Source organism: Aedes aegypti, chromosome 2 (genome assembly GCF_002204515.2).
Source record: "Aedes aegypti strain LVP_AGWG chromosome 2, AaegL5.0 Primary Assembly, whole genome shotgun sequence".
Lineage (NCBI taxonomy): Eukaryota > Metazoa > Arthropoda > Insecta > Diptera > Culicidae > Aedes > Aedes aegypti.
Window position 1 is genome coordinate 343,936,560 of NC_035108.1, and position 25,985 is coordinate 343,962,544.

At 36.6% G+C, this 25,985-nt stretch overlaps 1 protein-coding gene and 1 long non-coding RNA gene across 2 annotated transcripts; one reads left to right on the plus strand and one right to left on the minus strand.

Annotated features, from left to right (window-relative positions):
- Positions 1-2,358: 2,358 nt before the first annotated feature.
- On the minus strand, positions 2,359-3,034 carry LOC110675849. The gene is made up of 2 exons (XR_002499847.1): positions 2,654-3,034; positions 2,359-2,587 (listed from the first exon to the last, which is right to left on the minus strand). It is a non-coding gene; the product is annotated as an uncharacterized LOC110675849 (long non-coding RNA).
- A 697-nt stretch (positions 3,035-3,731) lies between these two features.
- LOC5569383 (protein arginine N-methyltransferase 5) lies at positions 3,732-6,368 on the plus strand. Its single transcript, XM_001658412.2, is given in 3 exon segments — positions 3,732-4,593; positions 4,595-5,219; positions 5,744-6,368. Coding segments are annotated over 3 exon segments (1,875 nt in total). The 5' UTR covers positions 3,732-3,876; the 3' UTR covers positions 6,277-6,368.
- Positions 6,369-25,985: the final 19,617 nt, after the last annotated feature.

The following is a 25,985-nucleotide window of genomic DNA, read 5'->3' on the forward strand; positions in this document are numbered from 1 at the left end:
ACGGCAACGCGGTACAACGGCAAAACGGCATGCCCATCTTGATCTACACTTTACTTATCAATCCCATGTTGACTAAATCCTTTTCAACATTGACTTGACAAGTAGAGTGTAGCTCAAGATGGGCTTGCCGTTTTGCCGTTGTACCGCGCTGCCGCTCACATTGTGCTTGGGGCTTTACGCGGGGGTGGGTGGGTGTCAAAAATGGCCATTTTTGGCGTCTGAAATTTGTGAATAAACCCTAATCTGGCTGAGTTTGAAGCTGTCAAATAAAATATTGTAATTGAATGTCGAAGCAATATTATTCATGTTTGGATATACAATTCAAAAACAATATAATATATTAGGGGTATTCACTTAAAGTCTCGTAAAACATAAACCTGCGTAACTACAGCAAGGAAATATTTCAAATGAAATATTCCCCATTGCATGTGACGGAGTGTCAAAACGGATATTTTTAATCTAGTTATCTAGGTCTAACCGCTGTCAACGTCTATATATTTTTTTAAATCTGATATTTCAGCTCGTAAATTGATTATTTTTGGGATTTATTTTAGATGGGTTTTGTAATTTAACGACACACGAATTGATATTACAGATGGTGACAGGTATGCAATAGAGGTAAATGGTTGGCGTACCAATGTTATATCGAAAACAGCGAAGTTTGGTGCTTAGAAATTTCACATATGACCTTTTTTACCAGGGTACCTGGAGCTGACCCCAGAACATTAGGGATTGGTGAAGATACCTCCGTATTCATATTGCCTAAACACGCTATTTGGCCACTCGTACTTGGATTCGCATGATTCGATTGGGAGGTAGTTAAACTTTAATTGAAAACGTTCCCAGACCACTGAAGTAGATAAGTTAGTCTATTGTTTTTTTTCCACTCAATCGGTATGAATAAAAAGCATTAGCTGTTCCCGGAGCCTCTCAGGCAAAATCCGTATCCGTTGCTAAACCGATCATAATTTTTTCCCGATCTAGATCAATGTATCCAATTCCGTCACCATGACACATATGAAGTTCAACATCCAGCTACAAGCTCTTATTGGAATGTGAATCATCAATCTTTTGTCAGTAATTAAATTCCAATTCACAGTGAACAGTGTTCACAGTGTTTCCAGCCGGGTATCGAAACATGAAAATGCATTTTCCGAATACGTACTAAAACAAACTGTTGACATTTGTTAAATCACCAGAGCGCTCATGGATTGCTGGGCCGTTGGTTTTGATCGTTCTGAAATATTCCATTCGCAGTTTATGCAATGTCATGGAATATTGCAAATACCCAATTTAGCATGGCTTACGCAGTGCTTTACGCTGTTAAGTGAATACCCCTATTGTAACAGAACATTGTATTGTTTTTAATTGGTTTTATACCTTACAATTTTGGTCAAATTCCTATTTTCGCGTAAAACAACTGTTGCTTTTTTCTTTAACCACCCATACATTATATTGCAAAAATCTCATATACCGTACAGTGAACTGTTCAAAACAATATATTGTACTGTAATTGTATTGTCATTTTACAATATACTGTATTGTATTTCCAATATATTGAATGGTACTGTTTCAATATGTTATATTGTTTTTGTATTGTATTTTTTATCCGGGTGTATATGGGACAATGTGACAGCATTGCTGTTCTGTCAAACACACGTTTTCTATGCTTTTCATAGCGGCCGTTTCGGTTAATTCAATGATCCATTGGAATTATGTCCAGTTACACGGGAAAAAATACTGTGGTGAAAATTACTATTTTAGCTGACTACGCCCATTCTTAATACTACCATGGAATTTTACTATGTTTACGGTACATCCCACCACATTACTGGTATTTTCGACAGAAAGCATTTTCACCAAACTGATTTCGACTGCAGACGTAAAATCAAGCGCATTTTTGGTCTGCTGAAAATTGCCGATGCGAGCGCTTCCCGCATAATTATGAACCATACATCTACTGTTTCCCATTCAATCCACAACAATTAACAACAGTATTCGTATAATTCGGTTGTAAAATTAAAAATAACAATAAACCAACAGTACCATAAACGGGTTTTACAGTTCGGGGAATGGTATTTGCACAAATTACAATGTGGGAAATAGGCGGTTAAGTTATGTAACCATTTAAATAGGCCGATTTTGTCGAACAAAATTTTTTCATTACAATCTGCCAAACTGTTCACATACCTTCCATTTTTTGATCAATCTACTATAATCCAAACAGGTAGAGAATGGTTGAACTTTATAATTTAAATCAAAACAAATACTGTATATGTAATTATCGTTTAATTGTGAAGTATAGTATTTAACCCAAGAATTATCCCTGTTGTGATTAATCAGTGAAAGATGAACGAATTTGATCGTTTATGCATTTTTATTCATATTAGAGCAATCACACTGTAAAACAGATTGCGTTTCTTATTTAACCACTTTTTTCTGCTTTTTCGCCGTTCCAAACTCGGGGGGTTCTTGCTCGCACAATCCTGGGCCTTGAAAGCACGATTTCTCAGCTAGAAGATTACGGGAAGATCGGTAACGGTAATAATTTGTTGGTTTCATTTCTAGGTCACTGCAACAACACATCCTGGAAAAAACAAATTGGTGCCCGTTAGAACTTGGATCTAAGTTACACGGAATAAATTCTTCTTACCTGAGAAATCTGGATATGAAACGGGTCACTTGGGATCTAGCTCATAAGCCTTAAACCAGAGGGAAGAAGCTTGAATCCTTCTCAAATAAAGATCCGCCACTTGAAAATTTATTTCCGCACGAGTTTTTTTTCACTCCTAAACCAAACAAAACAAATGGCGAAACGATGAAAATATTCTAGGTACTTCGCTCACAAACACTAAAGCGAACCACTGTTTGCCAAACTGTTAAAAATAGGTTGTATACGGTAAAATGTAAATGTGTTAGTGTTTTGCGATAATGACCGTTTCGCAGAATGTCAAGTAATAATTTTACCATTTCTTGGAGATTTGAAACTCCGTATAATTTTACAATATCTGGACAGTATCTTTTATTGTTACTGTTTGGCAAACATCACGCAAATCATTGTTAAACGTCTTAAGCCTTAGACTGAATACAGTTCAACATAAAACCAACTGTTCGGAGTACATTAACCTTAACAGATAAAAGTGATTAATTGTTTTCAATGTAAGGCGAACTGTGATTCTCTATGCGGGTTATGCGTAGTATGCACCTGAAACGTAAAGCGCTCAAGTAAAATTTCTCCTTTTTACCCAAGTAGTTTTGACAGCTGATCCAATACGAGCGAAATGTCACTTTTACTTGCGGAATAATTGAGCGGCACATTTTTCCGTACGGAAAAGTGACAGCTCCATTTGATATGCACGGCAGGCGTTACTGACGTTATGAAATCAGCTCTACTTATCAGCAGCGTACAGCTCAAGTAATTTCGGTACCGGAATCATTCCTTGACCGTTTCTTGTCCTATCCTTTTGCACAGTACTTATGATCAGCGTACCGGCCATTAAGTTAACCCCCTAAAATGGTAGTTGTTACCACACAATTTTATTGCGTGTAACTTCAAACCGATTTCACTGAGAGTGTATTATATTAGTTTCACATTCGCCCTAATTCTGACTCTGTATTGAATTGTTTTGCGCGCGTGGTTTTGAATCCCTTCGGAAACGTTCACACATCGCAAAAAATTATCTCGTGTTCGGCAGCATTTCCATTCTGCTCGACTCTGCGCACTCCCAAACAAAATAGCTCGAAAATACCCAAACAGAACCTCGTTTTCACGCGAATAACACACGGTTGTAGCCGATTTTCTTATCAGTGAAAATTTTCCGGAAAAACGTCCCCCAAAACAGTTAAATTCCATCGTTCGGATCGCGCACCGATACAATGTCCGAACCACCGCAAATCAAAGTGTCCATCTCGCTGCACCAGGACACGCTTTACGAGTTGGAAACGGCCATCGAGCACGCCGCCAAATCGAACTACAACTCGATCACAATTCCGTTGGCTCACCGGAGATTCGAGCGGGAGTTTGTACAGGAACCGCTCAAGACCGGCCACAATCGCTTCACGCGTTCGGATCTGCTGCTCAGTTCAACGCAGTGGCTTAATCGGGTGATTTGCCGGTTGAGTTGCGGTGTGGATTGCGATTCGGAGGACGATAATGTCCGAAAGCAGGGTGAATCGACACTCAGGCAGGAGCTTTCCTACGCGGAACATTTGGTGCAAAATGGATACATTCTGTTGCGGTTGAAGAGCGGGAATTGTGCGAATCTGGCCAGGGTTACCACCGTGGGGCTGAAAGGAGTCTTGCTGGTCGAGGTTCCGATGGTCAATCCGAAGGTAGCGCAGGCCAATTGGAGAAGCGACGCGGATTACGAATGCGGAGCGGATGATACGTGGAACTGGTGGAACAATTTCCGATCCTATGCAGACTTCGACACGCACGTGAAAGTTGCCCTCGAGTTTACGGCGGACATCCCGGAAAAACGGGAAATCTATCGTTGGCTTGGAGAACCGGTCGATGCGGTGGTTTTGTCCTCGAACATCTTTCTGACCAATGCCAACAACTACGCAGTTTTGTCCAAAGCGCATCAGGAATTGCTTGGTACTGTTCTACAGAACGTTCGGATGTCATTTCATAGTAAAGGCCAATCCGGACGATAAACGGCTAGTCCATTACGCCGATTACATCAAGTACATCCTCCGGTCGAACTACAAGAAAGACCCGATGCAAGGATATGACGACCTGCTGGAGATCCCTCTGCAGCCCTTGTACGATAATCTGGACAGCTTCACCTACGAAGTGTTCGAGAAAGACCCAGTCAAATATATTCTGTACCAGAATGCAATCGAAGAGGCACTCCGGGACCGCGTCCCATCCTCTGAAATCCAAACCCGCACCTCCATCATAATGGTTGTGGGCGGTGGCAGAGGTCCTTTGGTTCGAGCCGCCCTAAATGCCGCCTCGAAGAGTAAGCGAATGGTGAAGATCTATGTCGTCGAAAAGAATCCCAACGCCATCGTCACACTGAGTGCCCTCATCAATGAACTGTGGAAGGACAAGAACATCGAACTCATTTCTACGGATATGCGAGAATTCGAACCCCCGGAAAAGGCGGATATTCTGGTTTCGGAGCTTTTAGGATCGTTTGGGGATAACGAGCTCTCGCCGGAATGCCTGGATGGCGCACAGAAGCATTTGAAGCCGGATGGAGTCAGCATTCCATGTAAGTTTTACTGAGTTGAATTACCGTACTTTCTGTGTGAAATTGAATCTAAATATGCTTGCTGAATTTTTCTCATTTCAATACTTAAGAGAATATTCAATTGATAAGTTTCAATAAATTTACGCTTAACGCCTAACTGTAGGCAATTTCCTATGGATATTCTAAATATCTTATGAACAATATTTACCTAGAAGCACCAATCATTACACACTAACATTCCTTCATCATCCCAACTGACTGTGAGGACTTGGCCGGCGCCGTTATTGATCAATGATACGTGCACTTCGAGAATAAGCAGAAAGTCCCGTTTAGTATCAATTTGGATACAAGTGCAATTCTTACCAGCTCCGAGTAATCACGGAGTAGACATGTACAGTCAGTCTTTTCCATGCTGCTCAAATATCACCAGTTACATTAATATTGGTATACCCTATTTGTAAATTAAATCGTATGGCACAATGATCATTTTCATTCGATTTATCTGTGCTCGTCGAATAACTATTTTGACATTATCTAAATTCCAGGCAAATCTACATCTTATCTCAATCCATGTATGGCGCCAAAGATCTACAGCCAGATAAGGTCGATGGAAAAGAGTCTACACGCCAAGGACCGAATCGTGACGTCCCGGTACATGGAAGGCACTTACGTGGCCTACCTGAAAAACGCCTATCACATCGACAATCCCCAGGCGGTTTTCGAGTTCGTCCATCCGAACCTGGATCCGATAATCGACAATTCTCGGTACAAAACGCTCCGCTTCAAGGCTCAGTTGGACTGTGTGATGCACGGCTTTTGCGGCTATTTCGATTCCGTCCTGTACAAAGACATCACCATCAGTATTCATCCGTTCACGCATACCAAGGGCCTCGCTTCGTGGTTCTCGATGTTCTTCCCGCTGACGGAACCGGTGCAGGTCCGGGCCGGCGAGGAGATCGTGGTCAACTTTTGGCGATGCGTTGCTTCCCACAAGGTTTGGTACGAGTGGAACATTACAGCACCCCGGCAGAGTCACATCCACAACGTCCAGGGACGGGCGCAACCGATCTGGAAATAGACAGGGTGGTTATTTGAGATGTATTTATTTGCAAGAGAAATTGACTAATCTTTCGGAATTGGATGAAATACAAAGTACGGACGTTGCACTGAGTCGTGATTTGATTAATTACCAATACACATTCCTTGGAACACTTGTAGTTCATGGGTGTTATGTCTATCTATCTAAAGCGGTATTTATTATTCAACCTTATGACTCTTGTTAAACTTTTCCGTAGTCCGAGCGAAGCGAGACTCGACTGAAATTTTATTGCATGTTAATAATGTGTAGTTTGAACATATTTAGTTCATACTCGGTAAGTAGGCCTTGACCAGGCAACATGGTTTTTTTCTTCGCTTGTCATTTTTTCTCCAATTTCAGATTCGAGATTTTCCGAGGATTTCAATTTTGGACGTTGATGTTGGTTACGATGTTTCCTGTTTTCAACTTATTTTCAAGAGTTTGTCTTCAGATATTGGGATTCAAAAACTTCAAGAATTTGTCGATTTGTGGAATTATTTATCGGAGGACCGTCTTCAAAATTCTAAGTATCATTCGAGATTTCCCAATGATTTCAATTTGGGACGTTGATGTTGAATACGTTTTTTCCTGTTTTGAACTTACTCTCAAGGATCCTATAACATTTCCCCGAATACCATTACCCCGAAAACCATCACCCCGAAAGTCAATACCCCGAATGGTCAAGTACCCCGAAAACCAATACCCCGAAAACCATTACCCCGAATAGTCCGTTACCCCGAATACCATTTCCCCGAATGGACCATAACCCCGAATTTTCTTGGCACGAAAAATTGAAGATCCGACAAATGAATCCCATATACCTATTTCATAGAATATTGATTTTCATTTGAATTCATGTTCTTCATGTTATCAAAGATTTTTATTATTCTTTTAATCAACAGCTATTCTTCATGAGCCAAGTGAGAACCCAAATTTTACTCACAGGCGTGTACTTGATTTTGTGAGAATGATTGTGTTCACAGCAATAAATCATTTTTCGAACTGATGATAATGCTGACATGTTAATATTAGAGACCTTTCCCGCCCTCTTTCAAAAGCGTTATATTATTCGGTAATGCATAATTATATTTTTATATTGCTGGAGGCAATGCGAGTTCAACATATTCTAAAATGTCATTAGACTATGGTTTGAAAAATGTCAGATGAAAATGATAACTGATATTAAACTGACCACTATTCCAAAAGTACATCGCTAAAGAACAGCCTATGATAAAAGAAGAAAAAACCACTGTTGAAAGCGTCAATAACTGTGATGCCAACAATCACTTTGCAAGTGCAACTTCCGAAAGAATAGCCGATAACTAAAAGAAGGACAAATCTCTTGTTGGAAATTGTAATACTGACAAGATGTAATACAGACAAGTAATACAGGGGCTTATTTTCATTTATTTTTTGAAGTCACTGTCAACTTTGAATTTCGCTCAAGACAATTTTGTCAGTCGATTTTTTTTACCGCTGTCGCTCAGACTTCAACTCAAACGGTACAACTCGAAAGAACAGCCTATAACTCTATGAAGAGAAAATCATTGATTAAAATTTTTACACTTCCATTATACAACCTCGAAAGAACAGCCGATGATTGAATAAAAAATCACTAATAGGAATAGTAGTAGTTACTAAGTCGAAAACTTTCAGGCTCAAATTCGCGAGCTTCCTTGAAGAATTTCTTGAAGTGCATCACTGATTTTCGGGGAAGTGTCGTATTAGGGGAACTTGTTTTCGGGGTAATTTACTATTCGGGGTAATGGTTTTCGGGGTAATGTGTCATTCGGGGTAACGTTACATTCGGGGTAATGGTTTTCGGGGTACTGGTTTTCGGGGAAATGGTTTTCGGGGTAATGGTATTCGGGGAAGTGTTATAGGACCACTCTCAAGAGTTGGTGTTCAGAAACCGGGATTCAAAAATTTCAAGATTTGTTTATTTGTGGAATTATTCATCGAAGGGCCGTCTTTAAAAATCTAAGTATCGTTTGTATTTATTTTGTTCCTTACGTTATTCCTTATTCTATTCTGTTCATTTCTGTTTACATTTAGTTTATATTATGGAAACTGACGGAGGGGAAGGAGATTCGAATGATAATTCTCATTCTAAAGAGTCGCCTCCTTCAAAACCTTTTCGGATAAAAATTTATCCTTCTACTTTCTCGGGTCTATTTGTTGTTTACTTTCGTAAAAAAGACAGACCCATTAATGTTTTATTGATTTCTTCAGAGATTTATAAAATATATAAATCTGTGAAAGAAATCAAAATAATTTCTTTAGATAAATTAAGAGTTGTTTTTGGATCTAGAGAGGATGCCAATGCCCTCTTAGAATCTAAATTGTTTGTAAATTCATATCGTGTATATGCTCCATGTGATTCTTGTGAAATCAATGGAGTTATATACGATGAAGATTTAAATTGTGATGACATTAAAAATCACGGTTTAGGTATTTTCAGAAACAAATCCATTGCACCAGTTCAGATTTTGGAATGCAATCGATTATCCAAATTATTTTTTAATGGTAGTGAATCTAAATATGTTTATTCAAATTGTATAAAAATTACATTTTCTGGTTCTGTGTTACCAGATTATGTAATGATTGATAATGTAATTTTTCATGTCAGGCTTTACTATCCAAAGATAATGCACTGTGAGCGTTGTCTCCTATTTGGTCATACTGCTAGTTTTTGTTCAAACAAATTAAAATGTTCTAAATGCGGAGATGGGCATCCGACCTCAGATTGTAAGGAAAATTCTGGTGTTTTCATTCATTGTAGAAAAAAAAACATATTTCTTTTGAACAATGTACAGTTTATATTGAAAACCAATCCAAATTAAATCAAAAAATTGAAAACAAAAATCTTTTATCATATGCAGATACATATTATGAAATCATCAGACAATATCAATTCTCCAAATAATTAGGAAATTTTACCAGATAATGATGATAATGATTTTGGGAAACAACAGAATTTCACTTACAATCCTCCCATTAAAAGAAAAAAAACACATAATAATTCATCAAAAACTAATTCATTTAGTTTTGAACCTCAATCTTCTTATAACACAAATTTTCCTGTACTTAAAAATTGTAGTCAGCAAAAAAATATTCCTGGTTTTAAAAAAAATAATATTTCTTTTGATGAACAATTTAAACAAACCGATAAGATCAATGATAATAAAAATTCTGACAATTCAATTTTGAAAATATTAGAAGAATTAGTTGATTTTTTGGAACTTAGTGAATTCTGGAAAAAAATAATTAAAATGATTCTACCTTTCTTGGCTTCTATTTTAAATAAACTGAATGCAGTTGGACCCATCATTTCATCTCTTTTTTCATTGTAATGGCTTCGAAGGATTCAAAAATTTTGAAAATTTTACAGTGGAATTGTCGCAGCATAATTAACAAAATTGACAGACTTAAAGTATTGATAACAAACTTCAATATTGATATATTTTGTTTAAATGAAACTTGGTTGGAAAGAACCAAATTTTTCAGAATTCCACAATTCAAAATTATACGTAAAGATAGAACAGTTTCATATGGAGGTGTTTTAATTGGTATTCGAGATAATATTGAATTTAAATATTTAGATTTGTCGGTGGAATCCCAAATTGAATATGTAGCTGTTTCAATTACAAAAAATGGTTTTACTTTTTGTATAATTTGTTTCTATATTCCTCCTAATGCTTCTTTTTCAATACCCCAAATTAAAAATATTTTAGATTTGATTCCTTCCCCTTTCTATATTTTGGGAGATTTTAATGCTCATAATATAGCATGGGGTAGTCACAAATCTGATGGTAGAGGTTCATTGATAATGGATTTGATTGATGAATTAAACTTGAATATTTTGAATGATGGATCTTTCACTAGAATTGCAGTTACTCCTAATAATCCTTCATGTATTAACTTATCCCTTATTAATGATCATTAATGATCCAAATAATAGTGATCATTTACCTATTTTGATTGAATTCCAAAATACTAGATGTGACAAATTTACACAAGAGACTTTTGTATTTGATCTATGTAAAAATGTAGACTGGACTAAATTTGCGAATTTGATGTCAATTTCAATTATAAGGAGTGATACTTCTCTTTCTGCAATTGAAAAATATAATCTCTTTTAAAAATTGTTGTTTGAATGCTTACATAAATCTCAGAAAAAGAAGGTTATTACAGGAAACTTAAAGAAAAATCGGCCTTCTTTCTGGTGGGATGATGAATGTTCAAATGCTTTGAAAGAAAAATCTCTTGCATTTAAATTATTTCGTAAATCAGGTCGAAGAGAAGATTATTTTTTGTATTGTAAAGCTGAAGCTTTATTTACAAGAATTACCAAATTTAAGAAAATAAATTTTTGGAGACATTTTGTTGAAAGTCTTGATAAAGAAACTTCTTTAGCTAAATTATGGTCTGTGGCAAGAAATTTGAGAAATTATTATTCTTCAGATCCGAATGTATTGGAATACTCTGAAGCTTTGATTGAACAATTTGCATCAAAAATATGTCCTGATTTTGTTCCTACACTTGTTAATTTTAAAAATCAAACTGTTAATTATTTTCCTGAGCTTTGTGTTCCTTTTTCTTTAGAGGAATTACATTTGGCTTTATCACTCACTAAAAATACTGCCCCAGGTATTGATAATATTAAATTTATAGTTCTTAAAAAATTACCAGAGGATTGTAAGGAATTTTTACTTTCAATATTCCTTTCTCAAAATATTATTCCTTTTGAATGGCGTTTCGTGAAAGTAGTAAGTATTCTTAAACCTGGTAAAGATCCTTCATTAGCTGATAGTCGAAGACCTATCAGTTTATTATCATGTTTACGTAAACTTATGGAACGTATGCTTTTAAATCGGTTAGAATTATGGGCAGAGAAAAATAATATTTTTTCATCTTCCCAATATGGATTCAGAAAAGGTCGAGGTACTCGTGATTGTACCGCTCGTTTAGCTTCTCAAATACAACTTTCATTCAATAAAAAACAAGATGTAGTTTCTACTTTTCTTGATATTTCTGGTGCATACGATTCTGTTTTGATTGATTTGCTTTTCAAGAAAATAAACAATTTAAAAATTCCTAATTTAATTTCAAATTTCTTGTATAACTTATTTCTTTGAAGATAATGCATTTTTTCCATAATGGGTCATCAAAAATTATTCGTCATAGTTGTTTTGGGTTACCTCAAGGATCAAGTTTGAGTCCATTTTTGTATAATTTATTTACATCAGATATGATGAATATTATTCCTAATGGATGTTTTTTAATACAGTTTACTGATGATAATGTTTTATCTATTAGTGGTAAAAATAGAGAAATTATCAGACATTTCATGCAATCTGCGTTAGACAATATTGATACCTGGGCATTTGATAATGGTTTTACATTTTCAGTTCAAAAAACTAAATATATGATTTTTTCAAGAAAGCATTCAACAATTAGTATTAGTTTATATCTAAATGGATATGAAATTGAACAAGTTTTTGATTATAAATACCTTGGTATATGGTTTGATTCTAAATTAAATTGGGCAAGTCATATTTCATATATTCAAAAAGTTTGTTCGAAAAGAATAAACTTCCTTCGATCAATTACTGGTACTTGGTGGGGTGCTCATCCGTCTGATTTAATAACGCTTTACAAAACAACTATTCGCTCTGTGATGGAATATGGATGTTTTACATTTGGTAATGTTGTTCAAACTCATTTTTCAAAACTTGAAAAATTGCAATTTCGTTGTTTAAGAATTTGTTTGAAGCTTTTGAATTCAACGCATACTCAATCTATTGAAGTATTGGCTGGAATTGAACCTCTCAAAATTCGATTTCAAAAATTAAATTGTAAATTTCTGTTGCAATGTGTTTCGTACAAACATCCGATTATTGATAATTTAAAATCGTTATTTGAAATCAATCCGTCAAGTAAAATATTAAGCTCCTTTATATATTGTTTAAATGAGAATTTAACGCCAATTTCTTCCCCTGGATTCCAAAATTACAATATAAATATTCATACTTTTCGACCCCTTATTGATTTATCTTTATATGAAGAATTGAAACAAATTCCAAAAATTGAACATCCGCGTTTTGCAAATTATTTATTTGAACGTAATTTTGAAGGTATCAGTCGTGATCAATTTTATTTCACTGATGGATCTTTAATTCAGAATGTTGCTGGATTTGGAGTATTTAATAATTTTTTGGCTCACTTTTTTAAATTACAAAATCCTTGTTCTATATTCATAGCTGAGATAACTGCTTTATATTTTGCATGTAACTTGATTAGACTTTTTACTCCAAACTTATTTATAACATGTTCTGATAGTTTGAGTTCTCTTCATACTTTGAATTCCATAAACTTTAATTCAAAAACTCATCACATTCTTTTGGAGCTTAAAAATCTTTTGTATGATTTATATACTCAAGGGTTTTTAATTAAATTTTTGTGGGTTCCTGCTCATTGTAATATTTATGGCAATGAACAAGCTGATTCTTTGGCCAAATTAGGGGTTGCTCGTGGAATTATTTACAATAGAGAAATTTGTGCTTCAGAATATCATTCAAAACTTAATAAATATTGTATGGATAATTGGCAACATTTTTGGAATTCGAGTGATAAAGGACGTTGGTGTCATTCCATTTGTCCGTTTGTTGAAAAATTCCCATGGTTTGAAAACATATCTGTAAATAGAAATTTTATTTGCACTTTTTCACGAATAATGTCGAATCATTACATATGCAACAGTTATTTATATCGCTTTGATATGAAGGATTCAAATTTATGCGATTGTGGGGAATTTTATGAAGATATTGATCATATTGTGTTTGTATGCACCAAATTTATGATATTTAGAAATAAATTCATTAAAAATTTGAAAATCTTTTACCAAACTCCCTTTACCTCTGTCCGTGATATACTTGGAAGTAAATTTTATCCTACTTTGAAACTATTATATATATATATTAACGTCTTACCGCGGCCATACTTGAAAACAAACTTGACGGTTAGCATGACGCCGCCAACAATTTGGAAGCCATGTAAATTCACGTTTTGATGAACACAAATTTAAGTGATATGATTAACTTTAATAGCCTCATTGTAGTAGGCTTTGGTGAATAAATCTAAATTGTAGTAGGCATCGACTTAGACTTATGACTGACAATGACCATTACGTAATAAACTATTGAAAAGAGAACACCTCAATCTTATTATTTCCTGCACTCATATATGTGAATTTAAAAGATCGATGTGTATTATTAATGATGATGTAAAAATAGATAAATAAGATATTCTGGTACATCACTAAAAACTAAAAATTTAGTCGTTTTTGTGATTATGTCACGAAATATTACGTCAGATTATGTTTTATGTCACCTGTAAATCTCATTATTTTTAAGAGTGTAATTATCTAAATGAGATATGATATCTTGTTTGATTTGTATCTGCCTTAATTTTCTTTGTTTTTTTTTCAGGATTCAAATATGAAACACATACCAAGAGTGATTATTTCCCTTTTTTCTGATTGAACATTTCAGAAGATCAAGAATCTGGCTCTGTTATGGTTCTATCCGAGTGAGCCTTTAGTTTATAAGATATTTATTATAACGTTTTAAAAAAGATGAAGAGGTTTTGTGCCTTTTTGAGAAGATCTAATTAAGTGATCACTCAAAGGGGTTTTTCCCTCTTTCAAAATTTTAGTTAAAATAAATAAATAAATAATAAATAACATATTTAGTACTTACAATTAAGTTTTACAGTGGTGTAGTAGAAATCGACCTCAAATATGTGCTAGGACAGCTTGTAGTAGATACCTGTGTATTTCAATGTAATTCTTAGACATTTTGCTTGGCCAATACAAACTGCTACTCACGGTTAACACCTGATCGCAACTTCGTAAGGGTACTGAAATATGCTCTTCTTCCAAAGAAACGTGATTCTTCCTGAATTGATACATAATTGTAAACTTTGTTAAGTATACCACATCTAGATCAACATAACGAATTCAATGTTATCGATATTTACCTGATGTAATGCTCAAGAGGTTATTTTAATAGTAGAAGCAACTTAGCTAACAATTTAATCGCCTATTGGCTAATTATATTGAAATAATAAGAAAAAAAAAACTAATTATATTGCTAAGTTTGTGGCAAAAACGTGTGAGCTATTCTTCTATTCTCCTCTATAGAAAAATGCCATCTGTCAGGTTGTTATAGTATAGTGGTTTCTGCACTCGTGTACATACACGTTACATATCACCAACACTACTTCAAGATTGCTGGTTGAAAATATAAACAAAGATCAGCTGTTCCCAGCAAAATCAAACGGCAGTATTTTCAACCAGCAAATTTGCGCACGTGTTTGTGACACCACTCGGCGAGAGCTCAATAAGCCATTTTACGAGACAGTCGGTTGACGTTTTCTGGCGGGCCGCTCATTGTTATTGTTTTAAAAACTAGCATGATATGTGAATGGCGCTGGTAACGTTTTTGTTGGTGATGACATTTTCGCCTCATTCTGGCTATTTTTCTACGCGGTTACATGTCTGATGTTACCAGTAAATAAAATAAATTCTTCCCTGCCTGCTAATTTTAATTTTACTGGGGAAGATTGAAAATCTCGTTGCACGCCATTAATGAATGAGCTCCTCCCAAATGTGGCACTAGAAGAAACGTAAATAAATGGGCCCGCCAGCAAGTTTCAAAGCTGGTAAACAAACAAAAAACATATGATTCGAAACGTCACATAAAATGGATTATGGATCTGTTCAGTCCTATCTATCCAAAGGGCCTATTCGCTTTGTGCGTCAACACCCCGACCCGTGAGGCCTAACTTGTCGTCGGCCTTACTATTTTCCAGCACATCTAAGAGAGCCACTTTAACCGTTGGTCGTTGAAATGTTCCTGAGCTGGTATGGACGTCTACCTTGCGTATTTGTCCATCGACACCTGGATACGTCCTGGTAATTCGTCCACGAAGCCAACCATTTCGTACACTTTCGTCGACAATAATCACGAGGTCGCCTTCTTGAAGTGGTCGTACATCTGTGAACCATTTTGTTCTTCTTGCGATGGTAGGGAGATAGGATTTTATCCAGCTTTGCCAGAATTGATTGAGCAGATGCTGCATTACTCCCCAGTTGGTACGCAACGAAACCGTCTGATTGGTAGGGATACGCAGAAGACTGTTGTTATTGCCACTGGAGCTCATCAATAGAAAACTATTCGGCGTTAATACTTCTTGACCGGGAAATTCCAACGGCACAAAGGTAAGAGGACGTGAATTGACGATCATTGAGGCTTCTGCAAGCAAGGTACGCAGCCCTTCATCGTCCAACTTTTCACGATGTGCTAGAACCTTGAAGGCATCTTTAATAGAGCGAACTTTTCTTTCCCACACACCTCCCATGTGTGGAGCGGATGGTGGGTTGAAATGCCATTCTGTTTCAGCGTTAGTAAAGGTACCCGCAATGGCCAGATGAATCGATTTTATTTCAGCAGCTAGTTCTCTGGCGGCTCCACGAAAACAGGTACCATTGTCACTGAAGATGTTCTGCGGTGCTCCCCGTTTATCGACAAATCGCCGAATGGCCATCTTGCAGGACTGGATTGTCAATGAATGCACCACTTCAAGATGCACCGCCCTAACGGTAAGGCATGTAAAAATTGCAACCCATCTTTTAACGTTGCTACGACCCTGCTTCACTAGAAGTGGTCCGAAATAGTCAATACCTGTGTGCGTAAATGGTCGAACAAATGGTATTACACGTGGCTGTGGCAACGGTGCCATTCTTGGAGTGTCCGGCTTTGCTACACGACACCACATACACTGTTTGATGACCTTCTTTACTACTGAGCGGATCTTAGGAATATAGTAGGTCTGTCGCAGTTCGTTTATAACGGTCTCAGCATTGGCGTGACCATATCTTCCATGGAAGTGGAGTATCAGTAGCTCAGAGGCACGATGTTGTTTAGGTACAATTATTGGATTTCGAAAATTGTATGGGTAATATGCGGCTTTTGGGTCGATCCTACTTTCCATTCTCAGAACATTCTGTTCATCTAGGAATGCCGACAGTTTCGCCAATGGACTGGACTTTATTATGCGACCTGTTTTTACAGGTAATTTCACATTTTTTAATGCTGCAATCTCCTCTCCGAATTCTTTCGCTTGAACTATTCGCCACAATCCATTTTCTGCCGCTACGTAGTCTTGACGTACCAGTGTCACAAGGCGGGATTTCGTTGGAACACGTTGTTTCTTAGAACAACGGTTGACAAAATGGTATACATAGGCTAGAGATTTGACCAAATCCTCCCAACGTGAAAACTTGCTGAAATCAATTACGTTGGTCGTCGCTGCTTCTCGGTGTACTTTCGTTGTTCTCAATTCTTCCATTGGTTCATCTACTATACCTCCCAAGAAACAACTGTAGGCGATTAATAAACTTGTCTGCTTAACTAAAGCTTTACAACAGCCGTGTTAGTTGAACAAAAGTATAAGTTGTATAATGCGATGATTAAATGTTGCATATATTCTTAGCAGCGCTTTAGTTCCAAGTTCATGGAACTTTAATATTAAGTAGAACTAAAGTTGAAGCAACGTTGGTTGATAATTTAGTTTAGTTGTGTAAAAGCCTCTCTGTTATAATTGAAGATGAGTTGTTTCTATAGATCCGGACTCTGTTGTTTCATATGCGACATACAATTGAACGACAAGCTTTTACAATTTTTAGAAACACTTGTTTCGTCACTTTTTCAACAATACTTAAATGGGTCGAAACGGCAGTGGTGATATATTTGCTTTGAGAAGCTTTGAATTCGACTTTTCAACCACCCGTAATATAAAAGCTCTTAAACACAGTTGTAGGCTCATCGTTGTACAAAAATTGCAGAAGTGCGGTAGTAACCATTATTACCGATTAAGATTCAAATATTTAATCACAAGTGTTGTTAAACTTACCATGAAACAATTTCTCCCTTGAGAAAAGTTTCTGAGAACTGATTTGTTCAGCTATTGGTTGTTTAATGATTGACTTAGTAAAAATAAAACTGTTATTCAAGCGTCAATCGCCCAGAAATGGAGAATCAATTCAATAATAAACCATTTGATTAACGTAATATAGTAGATGTCTATTCAATGACCTTACATCGGCTGTTAAACAGTAATAACATTTTAAATAGACTCTTCAATGTGTATTCATCAATAACACAACTAGTTTTCCATTGAACATTCAGAAATGCTTGTTCAGCGTTTGTCTAACAGGGATTTATAACGAGTAATACCTAAATCGTGGAAGAAAAGTTGAAGAAGTCCTTATTACTTATAATCACCGTCGTTCCAAAAAAAACCTTTGTACAGTGTTAATTCAACACCATATTTTCATAAGGTGATTATTCATCTTCTATTAAACTGTAATAAAACTTGCGTTTGAGACTTTTTCACAAGCAATGTTCAACAATGATGTTTACATACACCGAAGGCAAGCAACATACTTAGACAATGTTTAAACAACATATGTACGATAATCTGTTCGATTATCTTATTATCTTTAAATACTGCTCTCAATCTGCTGATCTATATAACACTGACAAACAGACGTAATACTTAGAACCAATTTCGATCAAAATTATAGTCAAGAGGACATGTGCACTCAATGCTAAAATCGGCGCCAACAGATGGCGGTAGTGTGTAAACGTCAAATACGAGCAAAAACGATGCGAGCACTGCAGTTGGCAGATTGGCCACCTACCGTATTTTCGAATTAACCGTTAAAAAGGTGGTCGATGGACAATGATGAGAGTGTGACGTCTGTTTGTCTGTGTATATAACCTTGGTTGGAGCAGTGGAGATGCATGCGCCTGTTAATCGGAAGGTCCTGAGTTCGAGCCCCGACATCGCAACAATGTTTGATTAATTGAAATTTAATAATGAAGCGTCAAATTCCTAGGCATCCAGATGCGGGTATTAAATAAAGTGCGCAATTAACTTACATGTTTTTGCTGTTTCCATTATAAAATAAATGTTGAAGAAACATCGAACAAACCTCTTTTTGTACGTTTATATAATTAATTCTATAAATAAATATGATGTCCAATTTAGTTGAACAAAACACTTAAACAAACTGTGCTCAGCATGTGTTGTTTTGTTGTTGAACGAATGCTGAACAAAGTCTACTGTTTTGTACACTGAGTAATAATGGTATCTACAACTTATCTTCGACAATTTAGAAAAAACACGTTATGAAACCCTGTCAAACAAACGTCTAATAAGCATTTATGGATGTGGATTAAATGTTGAATAATCATTATAAAGTTTATTTATAAGTTACTACTGTTTAACAGCCGATGTAAAGTCATTGAATAAACATGTACTAGATTACGTTAATAAAATGGTTGTTGTTGAACAGATTCTACATTTCTGGACGAATAGGGCTTGAATAATAGTTTAATTTTAACCAAGTCAATAATTAAGCAACTAACAGCTCAATAAAACAGCTCTGAGAAACTTCTCTCAAAGCAAAAATTGTTTCTTGGGCTTTCCTTACAGGCCATTTGCATTCCGGTTGCCAGAGGAAATCTGGCCCGCGATACCAATTGCTCCGTCCATCAAAACTGGGACCGCTGCTCCATTTGGTTGCCTCCCCCAGGATTTCAGTAGTCCTAAACTGCACATATGAACGATACTTACGAGGATCCGCCCGCAGCCAAGCCAGTAATACAGTGGAATCAGTATGAAAATACCGCTTTGTAATTTGCAGCGAGTGATTGTCCATAACGCTTTTCATTAGCCGCACCCCAATTACGCCTGCATTCATCTCGTTTCGGGGAATTGATTGTGGTCGCAGAGGAGTTACTTTAGCTTTTGCAGCTACCAGGGCGCATCGAGGTTGCCTGCGGTCGATTATGCGAAAATATGCCACACTACAGGACGCAAGTTCACTTGCGTCCACAAAAACGTGTAGCTGTAGTGAACCGTAGCTTCTCGCTCGTAGTTTGGGAAGTAACATCTCGGAATGTGCACTCGTTCTAGTTCTGGCAATAAGCTTATCCACCTTTTCCAGTCCATGAAGTCCCTGTTGATAATGGGATCATCCCATCCGAGGCCTGATCTCCAGATATTCTGGATAAGTATTTTTCCATGGACCGTAAATGAAGCAATAAGACCTAGAGGGTCAAAAAGGCTCATGAGTCATGACCACACGCAAAACTTGCCGTTTAGAAGGTACAATTTCACCAGCAAGTAGAGGAAGCAAATCTGCATGAAATTGAATGGTAAACACGAATAGGTCCTCATACGGTTCCCACATCATTCCCAAGACGCGGGCTGCAATCGTCGTCTTTTCTGCGGTGAAGCTTTTTACTGCTGGGCAGACATCTTGGCTATTTTCAACTCCGATTCGCTGAAGAATCTTCCGGTCATTGGACAGCCAGTACCGGATTTCGAATCCGGCTTTACTGTGGACCTCACGAACTTGTACTGCCAATTCACTAGCTTCTTCAACGGTGTCTCGGCTGTCTAAGTAGTCGTCCACGTAGGTGTTTTGCGTAATTGCTCGTGCAGCCTCCGGATACTGTGCTTCATACTGGGCAGCATTTAAATTTTTAGCATATTGGGCTGAGCACGGTGAACAGGTGGCCCCGAATGTAGCCACGTCCAGGGACGAAAATACTCAATCTACCCTCGCCTACATTGATACTTGCAGGGTAGAATCTTCGTTGATTTTTATTTGTTTTTATCCTCGCCTTGACAACACAACAAAGATTGGCAAAGCGCTTGCCGCAAGATTGTCGGTTCCCTTCACCCTGCTGATACTCAACCGCTTTATGATCATCGGAAGCAAAAAATGATATTAGGGTAGGTGTACCAATTATGGATGCAATATGTCAACAGTAGTAATAAAAATCAAGTTGTAACCGCGTTTCTAAAACGCAAGCATGACTTTTTGGTGTCAATTACTAGTTTAAAGCCTTGCGAATCTGTTGATTTAAACAGTTTTAGTACTAAATTGACTTTAAGCTTCTAAAAATGGATTTTTAAAAGCGTTGTCTTTGTACCAATTATGGCAATAGCGTTCCTAGCATTCGACATAAAAGTGTACCAATTATGGACTATCGAATATTTGCACGAAATGAACTAAAACGCCATGAAGAGCGAATGATAATGCAACGCTAATATGTAATAAAGATAGCGCTCATAAAATTTTCCAAAAATTTTGGGTTAAATAGATGTTAAATCATTTTTTTGCAATGGGTTCATGGGAGAAAATTAATTTTCGAAAAAGAAGTCAAAATGTAGTGTAAATGCAAATTATGATACAAAACAGCATTGATGATCTCACATTACCTTTCCAGTGCCAATTTTTAACGAAAAAAGCGGGAAAATTCAAAAATCCAGTGTCGCTGAAAACCCCTCTCTATCATGAAATTAGCATCTTCCGCTCACGAACGTTTTCGAACGTGTGATTGAAAAATCTTAGTAATTGAGTACAAAACATGAAGATAATGCCTTACCGAACCGTCAGGTCGTGGAAGTAACCCGTAAAATAGCTTTAATTCTTTTATTTTACTGATCAAAAAATGTAAACAAACCGCCTCCAGAGTATTGCCATAATTGGGCTCTCATACATTCTTTGTACCAGTTATCGACATAGTGGAAATAACACGATTTCCAACTTAAAACAGTATAATTGATTGCATACCAGCTAAATTTATTCATTTGTTCTCACTAGGTAATATACATTCATCGGTTGAAACAGTTTATCCGGATGAAAACATACATTTCGTAACGGAGGTCCTTTAGCCAACTGCTAAGAAGGTGACATATATGTGAGGCAAAATTTTCAAATGTTCATTTTTCAAAGCTTGTTGCACGAATGTTCCTTTCAAGGTTTAGTTACCATCAAAAACAAATAGTTTAATCATTCCTGTGAATATAAGCCATTATAGTCTAGTGAATCAATAAGAAAAATCTCTTTTTGTTCCCACTATTGCCATAATTGGTACTATAGCCATAATTGGTACTTCTACCCTAATTCTTGACAGCTTGACTTTTTTACATTCCGCTTCGGGAAGTTGTAATTTTTGCACAAAGCACAGTAAAGACGCGTCAACATCATCGATTCCGTGCATCGGATCGTTCATTACCCGTAAAGCAGCATATTTTTTAATTAGTATGAACCTCAATGATAATCAAATTTCTAAAACTGACACTCTTCTGCTTCTGATAATCAAAAACACCAGCGACGTACGGACATCGTTGTTTGTTTTTTCATCTACTTTTGTGCCATCTTCATTGGTGCAATCATATTGGTGGTGGTGCGGTTACTTTGATGGTGGCATAAATGTCAGTGAATTGAGTATAGTGAGCATGATTTTTTTCGTCCCTGGCCACGTCCATGACATACACATCCGGGGTTGACTCGGGTTTTGCGCGCCACAGAAATCTCGCGGAACATTACTAAAGGACCTATGTACAAATGAGAGATTCTCTCCTCTCTCGTTCTCTTTTGATTATAACAGTGGAATACTAAAGATTTTGGGAAGTTTTTCACTATAGATCGAAAGTCAATTTCCTTGACTAGCGTTTCATACAAAAAAAGCAACAGAAGAGATTAATGTGACTCAGTTATTAATGAAAGAGAAAGTAAACAAAGAGAGCCTCTCAATGTTAGATAGGTCCTTTAGTAATGTTACGCGAGAAATCTCTGCGCCTGTCTGTCCTCCTTTTTAATCCGTAGCTGATGGAACATCTGCTTTATATCGCCTGTTATAGCAGACTGTCTTTGGCGGAATCGACAAAGAACTGACATGAGCGGAGTCATCAAATAGGGTCCGGTTAAGAGCATGGAGTTCAAAGAAACTCCTTTGACGCAAGCTGCCGCATCCCATACAATGCGCACCTTATGGGGTTTATGTGGATTTCGAACGATCCCCAGCGGTAAATACCACACGCGATTTGGATCAGAGCTTCGAAGCTCTTCGTCAGTGGCCTTGTGAGCATACCCTTGTTCCTGATACTCGTCAATCTGAGCTTCCACGTTCTTTCGAAGCTCTGGATCCGATTGTAGCCGACGTTCAAGACATTTGAGCCTCCGTGCCGCCATCGCATAGCTTTCGGGAAATTTCACTTCATCGTGCTTCCATAATAATCCGGTTTCAAACCGACCTGGTTCCGTACGCCGAGTAGTATCTTCCAGGATCCGTCGTGCACGCCTATTTTCCTCGGATTCCAGTATTGAAGTGACCGTTATACCCAGCTGATCCATTTCAAAATAATCTCGTACGTGCACCATCGCACATGTGTCGGTTGCTCGCCGTCCACCGAATATCGTCTAACCCAGTCTCGTTTTGACAGCCACTGGCTCTTCGTCTCGTCTCTCTCGCTTGTTGAAGGGTAGCTTCAACCGAGCATTATCAGCACCAATCAAAATCTTTGAAACCGAACCCACAACTAGGATGATGGTGTGCTGGATGCCTGGCGCGTTGCTGCTGATGTAATAAGGTAGGATAAAAGTTCCTTATAAACGAAGCCACTATGTGTGTTAACATTACTATTCGCCCAGTATTACGAATAGAAAGAATTCTCTCGATTGAACAACAGTGATTTCCTTTCCTCACCAAATGAAACATCAATAGAAAGAATTTGATCACCATTCTTTCTCGTAGAGGAAATAACAGAACCTTACCCACAAATCGAAGCCCTAGCGCATTAAAAAGATTTCAGGGGAATGAAATTGATCGACATTTCTTCTCGCTCCTTATGAATAAAAGAGTCTCATAGATAAAATACAACAATTCTAAATGAATACATATATCCTTAGATCATGAAATGGGGGTTCGAGATGAAAGAAACTCATTTCATTATTCTTCCATATCCCACAATCACAAAATGTTTCCATTTACATTCATCTTTGGATTGATAGAAAAGTATTGAATTGATGTCTGAAATTCAACCAATTCCATATTCGTACACCTACCAAAATTCATACGCACAACGTTCAAAACTAAATTTAGAAGCTCTATTTGATTACTGAAATGCTTTATTATGATGTTCAGATGTAGTGAAATACATTTGGACAATTTACTAGTGGACATATATGAAATTTAGGTAAAGTTATGAGAAATGCCAGTTTTCCAATGATTTTTGCTATTAAATCCTATAATTCGAACAATAACGTTTATTTTTGTCATTGGATCCAATCTATAGATTATATTCGTAAGCTCTGATAGAAATTTAGTTGAAATATATATAGTTTACAGAAATCATAAACAGTTCAGAAAATTGTTGTGCCATAAGTTCAAAGCTCTTCTAAAATGATATTTTTAATCAATGTAAACCAAATTTTCATTCTAAACAACAGGTAAATGTTAATTTTGAATTTGTCTGTAAAAATAATTTGAACTACGAACTTCGTTTTACAATAAAGTACCCTAAACTACGCTGTACATACCTCCACATAGTTGATGTCATCGTAATATTCAATTATCTTTGAAATAATATTCAAATTATATTCAAAATAGTACCCTATTTTGCAATTTATTGATTTAATAAGAAAAATACAAAATAACTTGAATGAGCAGAGAGCATTGATATACTATTTAATAGAATATATCCTGTTGTTTTCATCATTTTAAAAAAACGTTTGTGTTGCGGTTATGGCAATAATATTTATTCTTTAAATCTCTATAATCATGTTTGGTAGTAAAATGTAAATTAAAAATGATAATTACGCAATGTTTTGATAGGAACATTAACTATGGATTATGTATATACATTTAGGAGCCAAACATAAAGAAATTGACTAAAATTTTTGCACGTGTTTTTAATTATGAATCGTGGTTTACGGCTAACCAGCCGAGTGGAAGTTTCACAACTACCGAAAAGCTAAACATTACATATAATTTGCAATTGGATTAGATGGACAAATTGATGTGAAGATTTGCGAAAAAGTTACACGTCTTCTCAGTGAGAATCGAACTCACGACTCCCCGATCTCCCCTAAAAAACAATGCGCTCTCGGGCTAGGCATTAGATATATATAGAAAGCGTAGTGTTTGGATGGGCATCTAATTCTTCCGAAAGAGGTGCACTTTGCGAAAAAGGACCACGTGATTATTGAGCTGAAAACGAATTCAGGTTAACTTATGCGTTCATGATTCCTCTCATGGCGTAGTGGTAACGCGCTCCAACTAGAGATCGGGGAGTCGTGAGTTCGATTCTCACTGAGAAGACGTGTAACTTTTTCGCAAATCTTCACATCAATTTGTCCATCTAATCCAATTGCAAATTATATGTAATGTTTAGCTTTTCGGTAGTTGTTAAAATTTTTAGTTTTGGATTTGTTATAAATGTTATACTACCTAAGACTCAAAAGTATAAGTTGTCGATATCCACTCCTAGCTACTCTCAAACTGATTATAATTTTTTGAAACTTGTGCAATATTCGCAGTTATCATTCTTAAGGAAGTGATGTTGGAAAAAATGCAATTTATTGTTCGACTTACCGAATATTTTAGCAAAAAACATGGGAAAACTGGTATTTTTCTTAAATTTACTTAAGTTTCAAATATGCCCGCTTTTAAATTTTCCAAATGTATTCTACTGCATCTGAACAACACAACGAAGAGCTTAAGTAATCATCTAGTCCATTAAAAATTAGTTTTCAATGCTGTATATTTATTTTTTGTTAGGTGTACGAATATGGAATTGGGTCAATTATAGACACAATCTCAATACTTTTCCATTATTCCGAAGATTTAAGCAAATGAATACAGTTTGTCATTGCCAAACAATAGAGGACACCTATAACCTTCATTATTGACAAAGTATATCGAAGTCCATGCACCATTTAATAGATTTTTACCAACTTGATATGAAAACAGTGCCCCGTACGAAAATGAGATTGAGTGACTGTAACTGTATATTCACTCTAAAATAATGCTACAAAACATTTACAATGTCAATCAAATGTATCATTGCTTGGCAGTTGTTGAATAAAGGCATGATAACATTATTAATGCAAAAAATGTTGACTTTCGACCAAATTAATGCAATGATATAATGATTGTGGTTACTTGGGTGGTGTCTATCGGTTACGAACAAGGTGATGCTGATCCATGTCTATATCGGAAGTACGTCAACGGAAAATGGAGTTACGTGCTAATTTATATGGATGACCTAATAGCAGCCAGTAAATACCAATTGATATTGGATATTCTTGAAGAAATATGACTGGGGGAGTTTGAAATAACTAGCCTTGGAGATATTCGATGTTGTTTTCCTTTGGATCCTGGATACGAAAAACATCATGAAGAAGAAGCATCCCTCCCAGATAATCATGTATATCAAAAAAATGAAGGACAATTTTTATATTTGGTGGTGAATTTCAGATCGGGCATTTCAGCTTCAATATCAATCCGAAACCGAAAGGCAGCAATTGCATCACAACATGACTGGAATTAATTAAAGAGAGTTGTTCGATATCTGAAGGGAACAAGCGAGCTGAAACTACAATTGAGTAACATGAAAAGGCCTGCAGAACTTGTTGGATACGCTGTTGTGGAGACAAGAAGTCAAACAGCTGTTAAATTTGTCAATACAACAGACGTGTGTTTCCATTCCTACTGCTGAAGCTGAGTTCATCGCATTGTCCGAGGCATCGCAAGCAGCTCTATGGTGGTTACAACGACTGC